The sequence below is a fragment of the Haemaphysalis longicornis genome, unplaced genomic scaffold (assembly GCF_048455015.1).
Source record: "Haemaphysalis longicornis isolate Haplotype H1 unplaced genomic scaffold, Haemaphysalis longicornis Haplotype H1 scaffold_7, whole genome shotgun sequence".
In the NCBI taxonomy this organism is placed as follows: Eukaryota; Metazoa; Arthropoda; class Arachnida; order Ixodida; family Ixodidae; genus Haemaphysalis; species Haemaphysalis longicornis.
Genome location: NW_027526422.1, coordinates 98,414,965 through 98,437,443, shown reverse-complemented (window position 1 = coordinate 98,437,443; position 22,479 = coordinate 98,414,965). Strand labels below are relative to the sequence as shown.

Genomic DNA, 22,479 nt, shown 5'->3' with positions numbered 1-22,479 from the left:
CTCCTCATCCTTCACCACATCCTCCTCTACGTCTCCTAACAAAATGGCTGCCGGTTGGTGCCGTGTGTCGTGTGAGGTCCAGCGACCCCGAAAATTTATTGTCGATGTGAACTTGCGGCCGCACGAAAGGATGTGAAGTGCTTCCCGACAATCGAAGCTCGTTGCGAACATTGTGGAACCAGCCTACACTGACGTGCGACACACTGCAACGTCGCCTCCGTGTCACCGACCTTCGAGCCGTCGGAATACGCCAGCGAGCCGACGCGAGGCCTAAAGGCAGTGATCGCTGAGAGTGGCTCGTTAAAAACAACGCGGTTGTGTCTCTGCGAGGTGGTTGAAGGTAAGATTTTCACGTTTTTTATTGTACCCAACATTTTGGGGGACTTGTGCCCCTTCTAGAGTCAAATAAACTCAGCGTGTTTCTCGCGTCACTGCACGAGCGATTCTCCGCCACTGGAGGTGAACGTTGTGCGTGAAAGACGGCGCCATGCCCGGAACGTCATAGACCCTTTGCAAAAAGGCGGACAACACTGAGAATTCAGCGGTGCTAACACTGGTGGTGAACGCGACGCCATTAGAAAGGAAGCAGGTCGTAGCAACGCCGTTGCGGTTGCACGTTTTCGCCCACGGCTTCACGAGTCTGTTCGCCCACGGCTTCACGAGCCGAACGGTGTGGAAGCAATTCATGCGTATTTGCTCGGGTTTCGAGCAGAACACTGACTCATTCACACTCGCGAGCAGAATGAAAACTGTCCGAACTCTCAACGGCTGTTAGGTGTCTTTGTTAGGCTGTGTCTCTGGCTTACTGGCAGGCGAAGGTGAAGTTGGCCGGTCAAATGCCGCAGGGCGGCCGCTTTTCTTGAGAAGTACGTGTGGTGCCAGCCGCGCCTGCTACGAGGAGGGTGACTGCCGCGTGCCGCCGGCGATTAATTGCTTTCACTGGAAAGGGAGAAGGTCAGGGCCCCGTGGGAGCTCTCCGTACGCTAGCTAGGCGCGTGTAACTATAACCCGCAAACGCCATCGAGGGAGCATTCTGTAGAGTCGACGGACGACTGCTTATTTTATTTTTTTTTTGAAGGGGAGGGCGGGGGGAGGGGGGGCAGGCGTCACTCCGACCGAAATTTTTCCTTAACTTTGCGTGAGGGGAGAGAAGTGCAGTGCGGGTGGTTCAACCTGCAGCTGGCTCCCACAACACTACACGCCAGGAAAAGAGGGAAAGGAAGCATTTTGAGAAGTTCGTCGCCACAAGGGTCGCGCACCCTTTTGAACAGCAGAGCACTTCCTTTTGACGAACTAGTGAGCGCAGGTGTCTCGGACGGAAGTGCAATTTTCGTAGCTTTCAATAAACATTCAGACATTACGGAAAGTTGGACACAAGAGTAGCAAGTTCGCCGTATTTACAGTGCCGTTTCTTTTTTCTTTTCAGGTCAGATGCCCAATATGCTTTTGTATTTGTTGCCGAAGATTTAAAGCGTTTTGCTATCCCTCTAATGCATGTGCTGCTGTGGCTTTCTGGGGAACGTGCCAGGAGGTGCGGCAACGTCAGCGTTTGAGAGGCAGGTGCAAGCAAACAGCGCACCGACGACATGCTGACCTCATTGTTTGGAAATGGCTTAAAATACTTTAGTTGAGGAGTGCTGTAGCACATAAAGTTCTTACCAAGATACCTTGTGTTCTCGATGTAGGTGTTTTGTTGATTCAGTATTTTTATTGTCCTATGAACGTGTTCACACGTATCGTATTTATGTAATTTTTATGCAATAAATTGACAGTGCAGAAAACAATTTTTTCATGTTTTGCCATTCAACGTTTGAAGCGGAAGTTACGTAATCCTGAACTAAAAATGAAAATGCGGCCTGTGCGCTCATTAAGAACTCTCAAATACAGTAATAAAGTCCTCTGCAGCGCTTATATCAAGCGCACAAAAAAACACCTCGAATGCAGGTCAACACTGCTCCCAACGCGCCCCCTGAAAACTCCCAGTTGGAGGAAACAATACACTCCCAAGGGTACCCCTAGAAACTCCCATTGTAGTGGCAGTAAAATGAAACTCCCATATGCTACTGAAAAAACTGCGGAAATAATGGGAGTAAGGCGAAACTCCCATTGGAAGGAGTTTTGAAAACTCCGAATTGGTACTGAGTTATGCAACAAGCCATTTACTCCCATTCCGGCTTATTTGTGTTTTGTGTGAATTCGTTCCCGCTCGCTCCGCACTCGCGTCGCACATTTGATAACGTACTGTTATGACCATAAATATTTCTGTTACACCGCCGAATTTTCTCGTGATGAAACATGGGACGCTTTCTCTTTAACATATTTCTTATGCCAAAGGAATCCACGTGGTTCAAACCCGTCATGAATACGCAGGTGGCCTCGCCATAGCAGTGCCGGGGGAGCTACGAGGTTACAAGGAGATGCACGAGAAGCTGGGCGGCGTGCTTTGTTGGAAGAATCTCTTCGAGGACGCTGTTCGACTGGCGAAGTGCGGCTTTCCCATGGGCGAACACCTTGCCAATGCTTTAAAATTTGGAGTACAGAAGCTCGAAAAACTGAACAAGACCCTTCCTGAAACGCTCAAGTAAGATTGTTCCACTCTCTTTGAAGACATTATTTGTCGATATTAGCTTGAAATCGTGACTTTGACGTAAAGACGTAAAGGAAAAGGGCTTGGGCCAATTGTACGCTGGCACTTGTAGTGGCGTTGTGTTAACCGATTTTCATTATACCAATAAAGGCGAAATGATGGCCTTATATTATCAGAGGCACATTTGATACACACGCCCACACGTTGTACCCGCCGCGGAGGCTCAGTGGCTGAGACGTTGCGCTGCTGAGCACGAGGTCGCGGGTTCGATCCCCGGAGGTGGCGGTCGCTTTTCTGTTGAAGGCGAAAATCAAAAACGCCCGTGTGCACGAGATTTCGGCGCACGTTAAAGATCCCCAGGTGGCCAAAATTAATCCGGAGCCCTTCACTACGCCGCGCCTCATCGCTTGCCTTGCGTCGGCGCGTTAAACCCTACAATCAATCAATCAACCAATCAATCAATCAAATCCCACACGTTGACCCAGCAGCCATCGGTAATAACCCCCATTCCGTTCTCATTTATCCTAATCCACCATAACCCCCTTCTCCCCACCGTAATTTAAGTTAATCAGTGGTATTACACCGTAAAAGATCTTAATTAATCACTACCGTTATGCATCCTAATTCATTACTAATCATTACTCTCAATAACTAATCAATCATTATTTCTTCATTGATCACTTTCGTCAAGCCAAATACAATCAAAGACTCGCCGCGGTGGCTCAGTGGCTAAGGCGTTTCGCTGCTGAGCCCGAGGTCGCGGTTTCGATTCCCGGCCGCGGCGGCCGCTTTTTTGAAGGAGGCGAAAAGCAAAAACGCCCGTGTGTACGAGATTTCGGCGCACGTGAAAGGTGTCCAGGTAGTCAAAATTAATCCGGAGCCCTGCACTACGGCGCGCCTCATCGCCTACGTTGCGTTGGCGCGTTGAACTCCACAATCAATGGAATACATTCTAATTCATCGTGATCTACCTTAATCTATTTCAATGACCTTAATCCCACCTTACTGATTGCCAATATCAATCACTCATCAATCAATTCTTAACTTTGGTAATCATTAATTATCCCTATACACGACTTGCGCGATCTCCCCACACGTGCTACACAGGGGTCTTGGATATCCCGTGAGCAGGTGCGAGTGCGTTACATGTGTATGGCCTATCCGTAATTCTAGCTAAGGTAACTTCAATGTGCCTGTTGTGTGAGTCAGTAGTGTATTGTCCCAAGTGTGGTTTTATTACGTGTAGTTTGTTGTCTGTTTGTTCGCTCGAGTCTGCTTGCCAAGTTTTATGGAGTTGCTGTCTTATGTGTGGCTTGATGTCTGTGTAAGGTAGTGTTGTTAAGTTTACTGTGTTTCGGAGTGCAGCATTGGTGGCCATTTAATCCGCCAGTTCATTTCCGCCGATGCCAGAGTGCCCTGGCACCCAACACACAGTGACTTCAAGGTTTGAAGAAAACGCCAGCACAATTGATTTCAAGACAAGGTTAACTACGTGGTTTTTCGATGAGTTTCCGGATGACAATGCACGGACGACGCTTAGCGAATCTGTATAGATGACGGATTTTGTGTTCAACTATCTGACTTACAACCAGAAAAATGCCATATCCTTCTGCCGTAAAAATACTTGTATTAACATTCATGGTCCTACATGCTTCAAAATTGGGTCCATGCGCAGCACAAGACACCGCAGTGAACGTTTTAGATGCATCGCTGAAAAACTCTGCAGCCCTGTATTTATCCTGCAGATAAATGAAATGCTGCAAAATCCCACTTCTTGGTGTCTTGTTCTTATTGTATCGTATAAAAAACAGATCACATGGCAAAGGACGGAGATGCCATGGTGCTACAAGATCAGTGTGAGATTTGAATGTTTCTAAGAAGGAGACCTCATGAATAGTCACCTCGTCCCTCACTCTGTGCGAGAAGGGAACAGAAATTTATGGGTGGTTTAAAAAGAGTTTAGTTGTGGAGGTATCATTAAAAACCGTTTTAAAGGGATGATTATTCATTGATGAGATTTTGGAGGCATATAGAAGATCAACATAAATTCGCTGGTACGCTAAGCACCATTTGTCTCACTCAGCATAAAGACTGTGGACAGGACTGGCACGGAATGCCCCACAAGACAGGCGAAGCCCCGAGTGAAGCACTGGGTCGAGCATTTTAAGAGCTGTTTTTGTGACTGACCCATACACAACACTTCCGTAGTCCAACCGTGACCCCACCAACGAGGCATAAAGTCAAAGCAAAAGTTGTTTGTCTGCACCGTATGATTGGTGAGATAAGACCTTCATAATATTCATTGTTTTGGGGCATTTTTGTTTGAGTCGTTTTATGTGAGGGATGAATGTGAGTTTCTCGTCAAACACCACATCCAAAAACTTGTGTTCTTTTTTTACTGGAATTGAATCACCAAAGAGTTTTACGTCGGGATCGGGCAGAATGCCCCGCCTTTTTGATAATACAACGCAGGTACTTTTAGAGGGATTAAGTTTAAATCCATTTTCATCTGCCCAGCGGGAAAGTTTGTTTACCCCAAGCTGGACCTGACGTTCACAAATAGATATGTTACATGATTTGAAAGATAGTTGAACGTCATGTACATACATCAAGCAGGATATGGTTGGTGGCAGCGCCTGTCGAAGAGAGTTCATCTTAACTATAAACAAGGTGCAGCTGAATACGCCACCTTGAGGCACGCCATTCTTCTGAACGTAAACGTTTGAAAGTGCGGAACCGACTCTGACACGAAATGTTCGTTCAGACAGGTAACTGGAAAAAGTATTCAGCATGTCACCTGTTACACCATAGGATTTTAGGTCTGCAAGAATGTCATAACGCCATGCCGTATCATTAGCTTTCTCGCTATCAAAAAATACGGTCATGCAGAACTGTTTGTGTACAAAGGAATCCTTAATGTAAAATTACAGCGTAACTAATTGATCGTTTGTGGATCGCCCTGCCCGGAAGCCTGCCTGGCAGCTCTCGAGAAGACCATTGTACTCAAGAAAGTACACGAGCCTACGGTTTATCATCTTCTCGAGCAGCTTGCACAGGCAGCTTGTCAAAGCAATGGGCCGGTAACTGGCGGGAGAGAAAGGGTCCTTCCCTTCTTTCAGGAAAGCCCCTACTATGGCCTCCCTCCAAGAGCGAGGAATATCCCCCGAAAGCCATATGGTATTGGATAGATGTAGAAGTGTTTCCAGGGTGTCTGAGTGTAGGTGTTGTATCATGGAGTATGTGATTTTGTCCGCACCTGGCGCTGAAGGCTTACATGTGGTCAGGGCTGCCTTCAGCTCATGAATTGAAAAAGGAGAGTTGTAAGAAGTGTGCGACTTGTTGTTATCACACAGGGACTTCTTTTCTACAGATGTTTTGTGTTTCATGAAAGTATTTGTGTAGTGTGCTGAGCTGAACACGTGTTGGATGTGTGGTGCGAGTGTGTTAGCCAGGTCTTGTAGTGTGTCCCCTGTTGTACAGACCAGGGGCAGGCTGTGTGTCTGTTGTCCTTTGAGTTTGCGTATACGTGTCCATACTTTTCGTGTGTCTGTGTAGGAGTTAATTGATGTTATGAATGTATGCCAACTCTCTCGTTTTGCCTCACGGCGCACACGTTTTCCGAACGCCTTGGCCCGTTTAAACAAAATAAGGTTACCTGACGTGGGGTACCGACGAAGGATACCCCACGCCTTGTTCTGGGCCTCTCGCGGTCGCCTACAGTCCTCACTCCACCACGGCCTCCTCTGGTTGCGCGGGGCACCAGAGGCGGTGGGAATGGACTTTTCAGCGGCGTCGATGATGTGTGCCGTGAGGAGTTAGGTAGCTTCTTCAACGTGTAGGTGTCCAATGGATGTGTGGTGTAGTTTGGATGTCTCTGTAAATGTATTCCAGTTAGCTCTTGCTTCATTGAACCTGTTTTGGGAAGATGGACTGCATGGGCCTTTACCTATATATGTTAGTAAGGTGGGGAAGTGGTCACTGCCATATGGGTCAGTGCCCACACCCCACTCGACAAGAGGAAAGAGAACTGCGGAGCCAATTGCCAAGTGAAGATATGAGTATGTGTTGTGTGCTTTGTTATGGTATGTAGGCTGTTTATTGTTGAAAAGGCATGCTCCTGAAGATGTCTGGAATTTCTCTATCAGGCGACCTCGGGCATCCGTGCGAGATGAGCCCCAAAGAGAGTTGCGAGCATTAAGGTCGCCTGTGAGGATATATGGTTCGGGCAGCTTGTCGACCAGCGCCTCGAAGTCAGAGCTTGAAAGTGCAACATCAGGAGGAATGTATATGGAGCATACCGTTATCAACCCATTAAATATTATTGTTCGAATTGCCACAGCCTCAAGGACAGAGTTCAGAGTGACAGGGTGGCATGTTAAGGATTTCCAGGTGATTATGGCCACACCCCTAGAAGAGTGCGTGCAGCCATCCCGGTCCTTTCTGTATACCAGGTAACTCTTCAAAAACGTTCTGTGTTTAGAATTCAAATGTGTTTCCTGAACACACATTACAATTGGTTGATAAGCATGCAGTATTTCGTATACATCGTCAAGATCATTCAGAAGGCCTCTGCAGTTCCATTGAACAATATTTTCTCTTCCCATTATTAAGTGCTGAAAGCTACTGGAGTGTGACTATGTAGGGTCTTTCTGGGGTTGGACTCTTGGAAGGAGTTTTCTGGCCTTCTCTACAGACCTGGACGTCGCAGCCCGTTCCTTCCTCTGCGATGAAAGCCGGAAGGGCTCGATGTCCATGTCGTCACCTGAAGGCAAGGGGGTGCCCGGCGAACTGGGCCCCCTTGACTTCGTAGCCTTTCGGGTGTTCTTTGCCTGCGCCGCGGGCGGGGCAGGCGGTGGAGCTTGGATGAGCGCTGCTGTGGGCCCTCCTGTCTTCATCTCCGTGCCCTCAGGTGTCCCTAGGGCCGGTGGAGAGGAAACAGTGAGAGCGGCAGAGCTCCCAGCGGTGATCACAACCGCCACATTCGCTGGAGTCGCCACACTGGGCGATTCCTTACACCGCTGGGCTACCGAAGGCAGTCCGACAAGAGACGGGGCCCCCGCACCTTCTACAGGTGTTGTAGAGGCAGTAGGTGGCTGCTCAGCTGGAAGCTGGGACAGCAACACATCAGCAACAAGGCTGCACTGTGTCGCTGTGCTGACCAAACGCCGCCCCAGTCCTTAGCGGGCAGCGTCTGCATAAGATGTGGCCGAAAGTAGCTTGTGCTTTTGGCGTGCTTCAGCAAAGGTGATGTTTTCTGTTACTTTCATTTGTAGAATTTCTTTTTCTGCTTTGAATTTTTGGCAGGTTCGCGAATAAGCAGCATGTGGGCCGCGGCAATTCGGGCATTTCACTGTGCCATTTTCACAGTCATCCGACGAATGGTCAGTGTCTCAGCATTTAGGACAAGTCAGCTTTCCTCGACATGATAGAGTTCCATGGCCGTATCGTTGGCATTTAAAGCATCGCCTGGGATTAGGGACATATGGTCGTACATTGCAGCTTAGAAAGCCCACTTTGACCTTTTCGGGTGGGTTTGTGAAATCAAATGTTAGGACAAGATGCTTTTTTGGGATTTCTTCATTTGCTCTAGGGATTACAATTCGTTTGACAGAAGTTACTCCTTTAGGTTGAAGTGCCTGAAGCAGTTCGACCTTTGTCTCAGACTGTAATTCCTTTTCTGAGATTACACCTTGAGAGGAGTTGAGGGTTCTATGCGGAGTCACAGTAACTGACAGGTCAGCCAACGTGGTCTGTTTTAGGAGGTTTTCACTTCGATTTTTCCTTTATACATGAACAAGTAGGTCACAGGATGAAAGCTTCTTAGCATCATATTCTGAGCCGACAACAGACTCAATGCATTTGGCCAAAAGAATGACTGACTTCTTGCCGACAGGGGTGTCCCCTGTGGAATGAACTACAAGATGTTTATAGAAATGCTCTGCCTTCTCTTTCGCAAGTACTTCGGTGTGGCCTCTTTTGGGAGGCCGATCATTGGAGGTGGGGGGGGGGGGGGGGGGTTGAGAAAATTTCATACAGCATGTATAAAAGCAGGGAGACGGGGGTACTTTCTCCTTTGACGTTACCCTGGTCGACAGGCAGGGAGCCCATCGGCCGGAGCTTGACCAAGGCTCCGACGGCCACCGTTTACGGCTTCTACCCTTCACCTTTAAACACCTCGCCACGGTTGGACACAGCTTATCTATGGGAGCTCGGGGTCCGCGGTGTCGCTGCTCACTGTCACCATGAATACTCAAGGTGCCTCGTGCGGGGTTCATGGTGAAGAGTCGATGCGCGGCACCTTTAAACGGAGAGTACACACGCCCGGCAGAGTTACCAAATTTTCGACGTCCCTGGCGTCCGTGAGGTCGGAATGCACGCAACCTTGAAACTACAATGACAGCGGAGAAGTTAAATTCGAAATGCCGAACTGTAACTTGTCGAATTAAAACGAGTGTGGAGCGAAATACAAGAAAGCACGAGCAAATGAGCGAATGAGAGAGCGTGCGCTGGAGTTTTGGCGACATGCAGCGCCCCTAGCGGCCGACGCCTCTGGGTAGTACAAAAGCAGACGACCCTCACCGCCCTCCATGTGTTTTCAATTACAAGCCAGAGTGAAAGTTGGTTGTGGCGCTTTGTGGCGTGTTTAAATGACTGCATACTGTATGAAATAGCCCTTAAAGTGGTTGCAGAGGTAAAAAAAAATAATATCCGCTAAAAGAAGCCGATTTGTCGGCTTTCTTTTGAGCGAGCTGTCGCGGTGGTCGCGGCGTGGGACAGTATCGCCAGGTCGGGTGGTTTAACTGTTTGACGACAGTTACAGTTTTTTTCTTCTTGCGTGCGGTCGACAAAGGAAAGTTCACGAGTAGCATAAACACGGAACGCTGTTCATCCTATATCCTGAGGTAACTGCAAAACGTTGCTTCAGCGGGAGCATGCAAGCGAACGCAAGAATTGCGCAGCTGACTCAGCTGACACTGCTGGCCTGGCACCGCCTTTGAAACGAGTGGAAATTTTGTTTCGTATTTTCGCAAACTAAAGGATTCTTGCGTAACGTTTTACGCCGAACGATTAACGAACGGCAGGGTACATGTATACTAGCGAGTAGGTGGGGCAATATGCCAAATAAACAAATTAAGCGCTATTAAAAGACGCAAAACATGCACCAAATCACACGCCCGCTGCCTGCAGATATGTGTACTTCTATAACATCACATAACACAGCCGCATACACGGCGTGGGGCCCCGAATATTTACACACGATCATCACTGACTGTGTTGGTTTTCTAGAGCAGGGGTTGTCGAGTCTGAACGCCGGCCGACACGCCAGTTTTGACTTCAAATGGAGTTAGACAGCGAAACAAGAACAGAGAATTGGCGTCCTCCAGTTGAATTGCCCCCCCCCCCCCCCCCCAATCTTCACACTTCACCAGATTATTGTCAAATATTATTAGAAATTCGCTGAATTTTTTCTCTTTGCATTCAAAGCCCCCCTCCTCCTCCCCCTTCCCCCCCCACCCTCCGGATTTGCCGTCCAGCCCTCCGCCGTGTCGGCTGCATGGAACTCGGCCGTTACTGACCCTCATTCTAGGCTATTAAGAGCGTAATCAAGTAAAGTGAGAGCAAACAAAGAAAGCGAGCGGCCTCTTAGTTCGCCCGACCACTTTGTTTTACGGCCACTAATTTCGGAATCGCAAAACAGATTTCACGCTTCTGACGGTCGCGGCAGTTTGTCACTGAGACACGCAACAAAACGGCAAGCTAACGCTGCACCATGTATTCGTAACGGCGACGCAAACGAGCACTGTTTAATGAAAGTGCACGCATAGTGTGCAGGTACGCAAAAGAGCGGCGCACCCCAGCAGGCGAGCCTGCGGTCCGCCGGACTCACTGGCTTTTTAAAGCGCGATCATCGCCGATTGCGTCACTTTTATTTTTTGATTGGCTGTTTTTGAGAAGTCTTTGTCACCTAGAGTATTAGTTTAACCTAGAAATTTCACTTAAAATTTCACTTCGTACGTGTACCATCGATCGGTGAACCTGCGAGTAGCAGACGCCGTCACGGTCCCGGCACTTTCGTCGTCGCTGTAAACGTGTTTAGCGCCGCAAAGCTTTTTCCCCTAATGCCAAGTTGATCGCTGAAATAGATCGGACGCGTCGGGGATGAGCTGGTGAGCACGTCACAAAATAATCGGGAGCGTTGAGCTCATTTTACTTCTGTCAACACGGGATCCTATGGGACCCGCGCAGCTTTGTACTACCCAGAAGCACTGGCCGGAAGTCGCTTGCGCAGCGCCCCCTGGACAGCGCAGGAGGCCTATACTGATGCCCCGAGTAAAGCGCCCACGCCACCGCCAGAACATGGAAGAATAAACATACCTTCACTGTGAATTCATGTTTCACTGACATTCAACCGAAGCCCAGGGGGAGCATCGGTGGTGCAAACATAGAGCACGGCACGTATACGAGTCGTCCCAGCACTCGGCGTTTGGCCTGTGTAGAAAGCGTTGATGAAAATAAAACACATAACTGTGGAATGCCCGAAACAGGGCTTCAAACACATGCAAGCGTCAGTGTTGTTTTGGACGTATTCAACCCGCCGTAGTAACATGGCGCACACTTTAGCATGCAGCGATGCCGTGGCACCTAGCTGCACTGCACGCCAGGTTATGTAGCCATCAAAACCACGCGAATGGAATAGGCAAAGCGTTTTAAAATGTCATGATTATTTTTACTCTGCGAAGGTGGATGACCAACAAAGCTGATGTGACAAACAAATTTTAACAAAGGAAGGGGTGCGACGAGTAGGCAGTGCTCGCCATCATTCAATCTCGTAAATTGTCTGTTGGCGTGAGGGGGGTGAGGGGAGGGGGAGGGTGTCGGCGTAACCATCCGGTCGTCGTGGGGAATCGGAGGACGGCAACCTTAAGTACAGAGCCTCCGTGTTCCGCATACTAGTAAATTTCCGTCGGACACGGTGCACTGGGTAACGATCTATAGGCTCCGTGCGCTGGTATGGTGGCGACACAGGCGCCTGAACAACTAGCGCCATCTACGGCCAGTGGAGGCATTTATCGGATGTTGTGGTCGTCGCTTGCGCCCTTCCCCGTACGCCCGTGCTACGCTCAGATGACTGATTGCAAAAACCAGCGCGCTCGTTTTAGCGGTTTTAGACAGGTGGGAGATATTGGCTCGTTTTCTTTTTTGTCTAAGAAAACCTCAAAACGCGGTCGACAGCTACACGCCGCAAACGATGTTTACTGCGTTCGGGAGGAGCTAGCGAACGCAACACACCCGTCCGATGTTTCCAGCAATGGCGTTGGGCACATAACAGGCGTGACCCTGGGCTGCGACGTTTACTTAAAGGGGGGTGCAGTGAATGGTTGTGAAACACGCGGCTCACGCATCTCTGCACTAGTGAGTCGAAGCGAGGTAGGCGGGGGAGAGAGAGAGAGAGAGAGAGAGAAACTTTATTGCGTGTCCGGCAGAGGTAGGCGGGAAAAGCAGCACGCGCAAGGCCGGATGCCACGGCTCGCGTAAACAAGCTGATGCAGTTGCTATGTTCGTCAACTCATAACGGTGAGCACCAGGCAGCTATTGCCAAATTTTAGCGCAGGTATCAACGCCTGTGTTCCAGCTCTGTCCGAATCAGCGAAATGTTTGTTAGTCATATGGAGTTGGCTGCGGTATCTGCGTCAAAGCAGCGGCCGAGGCCGCATGGGCAGATGCTCCGCGCGTACACCTAGGAAAGGGTAAGCAGCGATGAGCACCATAATACAGAAGAGGGATAAGCGATAGAGATTGCTATACCATAAGCTACATGTAATGCCCAAATGCCGGGGAGTCATAAGCTCAGCGACAAAAAAAAAGAAAACGACCGACACCGTCACTGCTTCAAGATGGTTGATGCGCATATTAATGGCACATTCGTTTAGCTGCGGTGGTTGCCTGGGGGATCACTGCAGTTGCGTGTCGACCGTTACGCTGCGTCATATTCCGTAGCACTGAGGCGAACCCACCCCACCGAGTGACGGCTCAACCACCACACTTTGCTCTATTAAATGTTTCTTCACTCTCTCTCTCTCTCTCTCTCAGCTAAGATTGCTGGGGTGTGTGCTGGCACGCTGTTTTTGTTCCCGATGAAGCTCGCGTTGCCTATTCAAGTTTCGCTGGGCACCGGCTGTCGCAGGTCCCCTGCGAAGTTGATAGCGGGTGTGCACAGAAACAAGATCCTAGAGTATAAACCACATCCACACAAAAGAGCAAAACGAACGCTTATGGCCAGAAGTCGATCGGCGTTGTTTACATTGCCCGTCGCACTGCGCGGGTTCATCGCTGTCGCCTTTCCGCTTCATTTCAAGGGAACCGAGATAAACTATTTTTTAGTCAGCCTCCTGGCGACCTTTTTAAAATGTTGCGGGACCCATAGACCCAGCAATACGTACAGAAATACGCACTACTAGCTCGACTTTTTCACAACGACTGCGGAATCTCCGCCCAGTACAGCCGCTCCTACGGGCTGACCAACATTCGATTTCTGACGGCGCCGCTGCTCGGCGGCGCTGCGGTCGCTCTCGAAACACCAGTGCACGGAGCCTATATGCCCCTATCATAATACAGTCGAACACGGATATATCGAACACGGATATATCGAATTTTCGGCTATATCGAACTCGTAAATTATCCCCTTGAAAATCCTTTGTAAAAGTATAGAAATTCGAACGTTTATATCGAACGGTATTTTTACCCGCCATCGGATATATCGAACGCCGCGCGAGCTGGAAGGTGCGCTTCGGCACTCGCTGCCCCCCGCGACCTTCGCCACCTACGCGGCACAGCGCCTCCGCCGACACCCGAAACGCTTGAAAAACGTGAGGGCTCGGCGGCTCGGACTGCGCTGTTGGGCGCCGGCGGCCTCCTCTTTTCGCCTTTTCTTTCTTTTTTGTTGTTTATGTTTTGTGAGTTTTGATCAGCGTGGGACGTCGAGCTGGGCAAGTCGGGGCGTCGCGCTTGCCTTCTTGTGGACAACTGCTCGGCCCACCACACCACTTGCGAGCTCAAAAACATCGGGCTGAAGTTTCTGCCGGCCAACACGACAGCGAAGCTGCAACCGCTCGACCAGGACATCATCAAGTCTTTCAAGGTGGGCTACAGGAGGCGACTCCTTGATAGGCTGCTGGTCAACCTCCGCATGGGCACCGAGCTGAAGGTTGACCTGCTTGGTGCCATTCAAATGCTGACGGGCGCCTGGCGATACGTGAAGACGGACACACTGGCCAACTGCTTCCGGAAGGCAGGCTTCGGGACGGCGGAACTTGCGGAAACCGGTGAAGACGGCGACGAAGAGCGCATAGACGACGCGTTTCGCGAGTTGTCGACACTCTTCCCGGCTGCCGTTCCACCCGAAGTGTCTGCGGACGATTTCGTGGAAGTGGACTGCAATGTTCAGGCTGTTGCGAGCCTCGCTGACGAGGACATTGTAGCTGCGGTCGCAGGGACCCAGGATGCCCAGGCCGACAGCTCAAGTGGCGACGAAGATCGCCCGAACGAGGCGGCGGCTACACGCGCGTACTTCGCCGCCGAAGTAGCGGCAGCGTTCGGCTTGATTCGCCGTTGTTGTGGCGACATGGAGGGAACCGGGCTGTCGCACCTGGACAGCCTCGATAAGATCGAGGCCAGCGTCTTCAACTTCATTTCGAAGACGAAGAAGCAGGCCAAGATAAGCGATTTTTTTCACGGAAATAAAACATTATGTTGCATCGTGTGTGCGGAATTAGTTGTCATTCTTGAATGCGCCGATTGTAGGGGATCGTCCGCCACAGGTAAGGTCTCGGGGCCTTTATTTTTAAGGTCTCGGGGCCTTTATTTTTTTATATCGAATTTTTCATATATCGAACTAATTCGCGATCCCCTTCGAGTTCGATATATCCGTGTTCGATTGTACGACTACACTGAAGTGAAGTGCACAATGCAAAAAAGACATATTTATAGTTTCCCCTGGCGTAATCGTCGGGCTGAGTTAAAGTTCTTGCCCCGGCAAGCGCCCCTTCAGCATTAGTCACCTATAAGTGACTGATGCCGAAGTGAACTATAAGCAATCACGCAAATAAAAACAAATGCACACAACTGAACGCGTCGCTCTTCGGAGCTTTGTAGGAACAGTTTGCTATGCGCAAGGCGTATTTTGAGGATGTAGAACAATAATTCCCGGCACCTTAACCATAAACAGGTTCGATGTAATGAACTGAACACACGTCACCTTGCTCAATGTCTTTTGTCTCTCCCCCAGCACACCATCGGATCTGAATCATCTGTCATGAACACGCAGTTTGTATCAAGGGTTTGTTATCCAAGCATACTTACATTTGCTTGTAAGCGGCGCTAGTCATCATGGAGTTGCAAGTATAGCCTAATAAATCTGCAGCGAAAATTTTTTTCCAGCCTCATTAGAGTTACGAGATCCCGTCATACTAAACGCAAGAATTCGAGTACACACGTTTCAGCCTGCATGATTCCTGAACCCACGTGAATTATGAATTTTGAATTCATATTAGTTCTGAATCCATCTGAGCTCGTCTGAGTTTTGAGTACATTTGAGATACGAGTCCGTCTGATTCAATCTGAGTCCCGAGTAAGCCCGACAGAGTTCTTAGACCATTGGCGTTCTGAGTCCTTTTTTTGTTTTGAGCACGAGTGAGTTTTGAGTCTGGCGCTCGCTGTGAGTCGGAGTTTGACGCACCAGTGATTGGGAAAGATTTTTCTGAGCGAGTTTGTGTGTTCCGGCTCAACATTTCCGAGGTATAATAAAGAGTAGGGTGCCTCTATTCCAACAAATAATAGTATACAATCAAGACATGCTGCAAGTGATGACATGTGGATCGGAAACGTGGCGCCGTACTAAACAACGGTACAGCAAAACTAGGTCGTGCCTAACGGGGCCATGGAGCGAATAATGATGGGAGTAACACTTAGGCACAGGAAGCGAGCATCGTAGATGAGGGAGCAAACTCGAGTAGAAGGTATCATAGTTCCAATTAAGAAAAAAAACTTTGGCTGGCCATGTAGTGGGACATACCGATAGCCGGTGCACCTCGATGGTATCACGTTGGATACTTAGAGACAGGAGAAGATGAAGGGGAAAGCCAATAACTGGATGAATAGAAGGAATAAGAACATTTAGAAGCAGTGAATGGACTCGGGCAGCGCTGGGCAGGAGTGTTTGAAGGTCAATGTTTCAGGCCTTCGGATTTCAGTGGATTTAAACAAGCTTTTCTTGACGAGGATGATAATTATGAAATTCCAAGTAGAGGGGTTTATTATTACACTTTGCCAAATTTTACAGCAGGATTCATAGCAGGCGTGTGATCAATTCTTGTGCAGCCTGTTCTATTCGGACCTATTCCCTCGGTTGTTGAAAATCTAGGCTGTAGCTACGCCGTTTAGTGTTACCCTTGAAAAACTTTTGTAAACGACAAAGAGTAGGCTTATTTGTTTGTAGTCCTTATACTCTTCAACATTACCCTTATTGCAAATCGGAATTACGAAGGTACCTTTCCCGTCCGGGGCACTGTAATTATTCGGAAGAATTCTGAGTATACTTGGGAAGATTTTCGACATCCTGTCAACTCCCTCGTTTAAGAAACCTACAGCTGCCACCTGTGGCGTTTTCCCTCTTCATGCCCCTGAGTTCCTCCTCCATCTACTATTGGCGCCTCGTAAGCTACGTTTGTAGGCTCACTACTGTCTCACTCCCTAACGTTGCTAACTTGCAGCTTCATTAGATTCGCTCCGCGTATTACATTTCGCTTCCTAGCGTGCAACTACCTTACTACGTACGTTCGTTCTTTACCAATAGTCAATGCCTTCTTAGTCACTCCTAAGCTTACTATTTTCATTAAAGGATTGATTGATTGATTGATTGATTGATTGATTGATTGATTGATTGATTGATTGATTGATTGATTGATTGATTGATTGATTGATTGATTGTAGGGTTTAACGCGCCGACGCAACGCAGGCGATAAGGCGCGCCGTAGTGGAGGGCTCCGGATTAATTTTGACCACCTGGGGATCTTTTACGTGCGCCGAAATCTCGTGCACACGGCCGTTTTTGCTTTTCGCCTCCATCAGAAAAGCGACCGCCGCGGCCGGGAATCGAACCCGCGACCTTTTCTTTAAAGGAGTGCTCACACAAAATTTTGACGTCTAGATAACTTGTGCGATAGATTTTTGTGAACACACATACGTCACCTGCAAAATATCAGCGGCAAATACAGCCTAGAACACATTTAAAATCAATTTTAAAGTGTGTGTAACACAACTGGTAAGCCAGCTGTGGAGCTTCTCGCGAGATCGACACCTACGTGGATGTGGCGTAAATAAACAACATCGAAACACGTCACGAGTTTGTGTTGGCCGTTTCCGCACTGGCGGAAACTGCCATCGTTGACTCATCTGGCAGCTGGGCGCGACCTAAGTTCTACAGCTATTCTGGGGAATCTATTTTTATTTCTCTTTATTACTGGACACAAAAACGCGCCGGGCACATGATAGGCGCACTCAGGGAGCTGCGTATACCACCGCCACCATCGATGTGCGAGTGTTGGCCGCGGCCGCGAAATGGAGCAGGCAGGCGCAGGTAGCTCAAGTAATAGCTTGTTACCGCTCCACTAAATGGTACTCATAACGTGAAAACAGCTGGAGATTCAAGGAAGAAGGGTATTGGATGATGGCAAATTGCATTAACAATTATCAACTGCACCGCTTACGAGCGTGGCAATGGAATAGACGCCACAGTGTTAAGCCTAACATCTGTAGGCTGACCTGCTGGCAGACCAAGGAGGTTAAAAAAAATAGCATTTTTTTTAACCTCCTTGTGGCAGACCGGCCGGCTGCTCCCAGCGCTCGTCTCCCCACCCACTGTTTCAAGCGTTCCGCGTCCTCTTTTAGCCGCGGCAGCAATCTGCACTCTTGGCGCCTGCATCACGTCCACGGTCGCTGTTTAATTAAGCAGCTGACGAGATCAGTACGCAGCGGCATTAGAAGAAACTGCCACCGACGCGGAATCGGAAGTACTGCGGCGGCTCTACTCTTTGATATCCGTCCTAAAGTCACGTGGACAGCTTTGTTGATACTAAAATCAACGTTTCGCGCCCAGTGGAAGAAGTGGCTGGCCGACTCAACCGCTCAAGGCCAGCGACAGATGACGGAACGGGCATAGTTGGTTCTCAGCTCCGTGCCCGGAGCCCCGGAATAGGGGCACCTTCTTTTAAAGAGATCCTGCAACACTTTCAATGAACGCTTTCACTCTTTCCTTCGCGCCTGGAAGCACTGCGAAAGCTACAGTTATCGGCATCACGGAGCGGCACTGCGTTATTTGCTTGTCGCAACAGATGCGCGCCTTCCGTTCCTGCTTTGTTTTTCTTGCTTTATTTTAAAGTTGCTATCAAAAAGCGTTCTTTGCTGCAACTGAAGGAAAACCGGCCAACAGCTGCTAGATGGTCTCGATGACGTAATTCGGGCCGTCGAAGAACGTTAGGACCGGGAAAGAGAGTAAAATCTTTTGAGCAAGTTTCCAAGTTATCTGATCAGCATAGAGCAGTAATTTTATGCTGAGGTACTTTGCGACCCCCTAATCTATGTACTGGGTGGGTTGGGTGACTGCGTTCTGCAAGCATTTAAAATTTCAAAAAAAGTTGAAAAAAGTGTTGCAGGGTCCCTTTAATAAAGTTACCTGTCTTCCTGTCCGGGCGCCCGCTGAAACCGAAACTGCGACTGGCCGCATTAAAAGCGTCTCCAATTAAACTAACGTCGCGCGCTGAAGCAAATGAGGTTTCCACGTGTGATAAACATGTCATTAGCTACTTGCCGCGACAACAACAACAACAAAAGTGTGTCAGTGCCCTTTAAAGTTACCTCTATCTCTGACAGGTTATAGGCACGGGTGTCAGCAACTTTTTCTGTTAATCGATTTCAACAGCTTCCCCTTATCAATCCCATGCCCTCTGCTTGAAACGTTTCTATTTTCCGTAATAAGTGCATTTTAATTTATTTATTTAGTTATTTATTATTTAGTTATTTATTTATTCAATTATTTCAAAATAACCCTATGGGCCCTCTGTCGGAGGGTATCACATCAGGTGTACAGCACATCACAATGGTAAAACGATAAATAAAAATCTAATTCCAACTCAACACGAAAACAAAAAGGATGAAATAAATTGCAGTGCATCACGTAACAACGAGAAACACTCGCAGAGTGTTTATTTTTGCTACGTGATGCACTTTAATTGGACAGTTTTTGGCAGTTTTGTTTTAAATTCTGATCCATCTACCGAATACTGCAGAGTGATATCCGTCGAAAGGTTGTCATTTCAGTTGTACACGTATCACTATTGTCCCCGCATAAATATACTAATTCCTTTTGAAGGGTAACTGTAAACTACGGCGATTGCGCTCCTGCTGTCTGCAAGTAGGATTTTGTACTTTTAAATGCAGAGCATTTTTAAATGCAGAGCATTTCTTAGCCTCGCCTGTTCCTGCGTCGGACGGCGTCCACAGCTCCGCGTCCGCAGCAGGTGCGCCTCTCCTCCTTCCCTCCTATCTCTCAACAGCAGCTGGCGCGCGCATGCGTCACAGTCAGCCCGTTCGCTCCGTCGCGGTCTCGGCGTAACAGGTGCATGATAGCAGCGCGGTGGGGCGTGGAAGGGCGCGCTCTGCTTGCGCATGCGCGCTCTCCCCACCGTACTGCTCTCCCTCTACTGCGCGCGCTGCAAATATAAAGTGGCTAGCGGTCGCTCGTGCTTCAGTCACTGCGTTGCTCCTTCCTTCCTTGGTTGACGCTCGCTCCCACGTTTACTCGTGTCTGCTACTCCAGCATCACGGAAGATTAACGACCCCCAATGCTCTGCATTTACTCGTGTTCCCCTCGCGGGAAGGCGCGGGAATTTTTTTGATAGTTTCTTTCCCTTTTGAGATCTGGTATTACCGTGCGCCTCACCAATCAATGATCCCCAATTTTGATTTCACCCAGCACCTTCACATCCTACTCCACGCCAAGATGGTCACTGGGATTGAAACTGGTTTTATTTTTAGCCTAGCATTCGGACGGCTTTTCCAGAACCCTCTCATAATCTGTCTGTTCTAGAAGGATGTATCTATTATACTTAAATAATTTCTCCCCGCAAATCCAACTACTGCATCCCTTCAGCTATTCCGACTCTCTATTCTAATGTTTTCCACCACCCTTTTGCTTACTGGCTTCTCGCCTACTTTGAAAAAAAAGTCTTTCTTCAACATTGTGATCCGTGCCATTCGCCGTTTTCTTGATGATTCGACATCCTAGTAGAAATTGTCTACGGCCTCATCTCCGTATCTAGATTTCACTCCTTAAAATTCTACTTTGACCTGTATCATTGATTAGGTTCACCACGACGTCCGCAACTTTCTCGTTTAGGCGGATGAATTTGTGAAAATTTCCTGCTATTTCTCGCAGGGCGAAGAATCTAACCCCGCCTTCACTCTTTTCGAGCAATCCTTGATAGCGCGGAATATGCCCGATACTAAACTCCATAAAGTCATCTCCTGTTCTTGTAACCTCGATTAATCCTCTCATATTCCTGTTAAGGCAATGGAGATCCCATCAAAGCGTAGCTAAAATAGTTGCCAAGTTCAAGACCCAGAGGGCGTTTTTCCGGACACAGAGACACCAAACACCGTCACTGTATCGCTGACCTAAGTGATTGATTGATTGATTGTAGGGTTTAACGCGCCGACGCAACGCAGGCGATGAGGCGCGCCGTAGTGGAGGGCTCCGGATTAATTTTGACCACCTGGGGATCTTTAACGTGCGCCGAAATCTCGTACACACGGGCGTTTTTGCTTTTCGCCTCCATCAGAAAAGCTGCCGCCGCGGCCGGGAAACGAACCCGCGACCTCGAGCTCAGCAGCGCAACGCCTTAGCCACTGAGCCACCGCGGCGGGTGCTGAGCTAAGTGATAACTCTCCCCAGTAGGCTCGATTCCGCGGCCATCCTGGCCTTGGATCTCACTAAGGCTTTTGATAGAGTTTCACACACCGCCATCCTGCGCGGATTAGAATCTGTAAACCCGGAACAGCCCATATACAACTATGTTCGCAGCTTTCTCACGGCACGCACGGCAATCCTCCAAATCGGGCATATCACATCAGACACCTTGAATTTGCCATCCATAGGTACGCCGCAAGGGGCTGTCTTATCACCACTGCTCTTTAATCAGGCCTTGCTAAATATCCCCAAAGAATTACAGAAAGTTCCCCGTCTGCGTTTTAGTATGTGCGCCGATGACATCACTCTCTGGATGATAGGTGGCAGTGATGCGCACATTGAAGAGACCCTGCAAAATGGTGCAAATATTGTAGTTAAACAAGCAGAGTTAGCAGGCCTTACATGTTCTCTTAACAAGTCCGAGCTGCTCGTTTTGCCACCCGGAAGAGCAGCCCGCACAACGTCAGATAACTCCATCTCTATTAGTGGTTATTCAGTCCCGTAAGTTCACACAATGAATGTTCTCGGGCTCCTTATACAACGCAATCAAACCAATACACAATTTTTCACCCACTTAACCAAGCATGTTGTCCAAATATTTGTTCTCGTAAAAAGAATTGCCAACCGCTGGCATGGGTTGTGCGAGAGTGGGAGATTGCGACTCAATCAGGCCTTCGTGATCAGCAGAATAACTTACTCCCTCCTCTACCTTCATGCCAGTGCTGCTGAGTTTCAGAAAATCGATTGCCTCATCTGAAAAGCCTACAAAGCGGCACTTCAGATACCCCTGTACTCTTCCACTGCCAGATTAGACCGTCTGGGTATTCATAATAATGCCGAGGAGCTTGGGGGGGCGCACCTCACAGGACAAATAGCACGCTTATCCACTACCCCAACCGGTCTGCACATCCTAGACCGACTCGGGATTCGTGCCGCTACATTGCCCACTCATAAATCCCCCATTCCTAGCGCTATTCACGCTCGACTTGTCGACCGTCCTGTACCACGCAACATGCACCCTGTGTATTATGCGGGTCGCAGAATGCAACGAGCGCAGGCTCTTCAGCGACGCCTACAGGTAAGACAGGATATCTGTTACTTCGACGCGGCATAGTACCGTCACCTCGATGCTTCTGGTCTGGCCATCGTGAATCGACCGGTCGACCCCCAGTTATGCTCCCTCACAGTTCGCACTCCTCGCCCTGCCACGGCGGAAAAGGCAGCAATTGCGCTCGCCCTGTCGCAAAGGACGACCCCCACGATCGTAATCTCTGATTAGAAGACGGCCGTTCAAAATTTTCCCTGTCGTCTCATTTCGCCGCTGGCACTCAAAATTATCGCTCAAAATCCTCCAACTTCCCCGGTAGAACTACTATGGACCTCGGCGCACTCAGGACTCGGGGGGAACGCGGCGGTCCATGTCGCGGCTCGAGGATTCACAATCCGAGCGGGAGCCAGCCTAGTTCCTTACCACGGGGCCCGATCAGGCAGAGACCGCCTAATTAGGTATCATGACATACTCACTCATTAGCGCCTCGCCCGCCGAAAATACCACCCTCCGCATCCCCAGCTCAGCCATGAGCAAGCGCGCACCTGGCGACTTCTGCAGCTTAATTCCTTTGATGATGGTGATGGAGCACCGCCCTGCAGGTGATGGAGCACCTGCAGGGCGGTGCTCCATCACATCCACCCTTCCCTCTACCCCTCACCTCATTGCCCCGGATGTGACCAGTGCGCCACACTTGCCCACTCTATGTGGGCCTGTCCATCAAATCCCTTCCCTTTAATCACCCGTGACGAGCAATGGGAGAGTGCGCTGGGTAGCTCCGACCCGGGCGTTCAGATCGCCTTGGTGGGACGAGCTGCCACC

At 49.2% G+C, this 22,479-nt stretch overlaps 1 protein-coding gene across 1 annotated transcript in view; it reads left to right on the top strand.

The window, feature by feature from the left end:
* The window catches only part of LOC144146156 (scoloptoxin SSD14-like), a 116,220-nt gene that overhangs the window by 32,543 nt on the left and 61,198 nt on the right, over positions 1-22,479 (top strand). Inside the window, exon 5 of the mRNA XM_077678122.1 lies at positions 2,371-2,581. Within this exon, the coding sequence (XP_077534248.1) occupies positions 2,371-2,581 (211 nt within the window). The remainder of the gene's footprint in view (positions 1-2,370; positions 2,582-22,479) is intronic.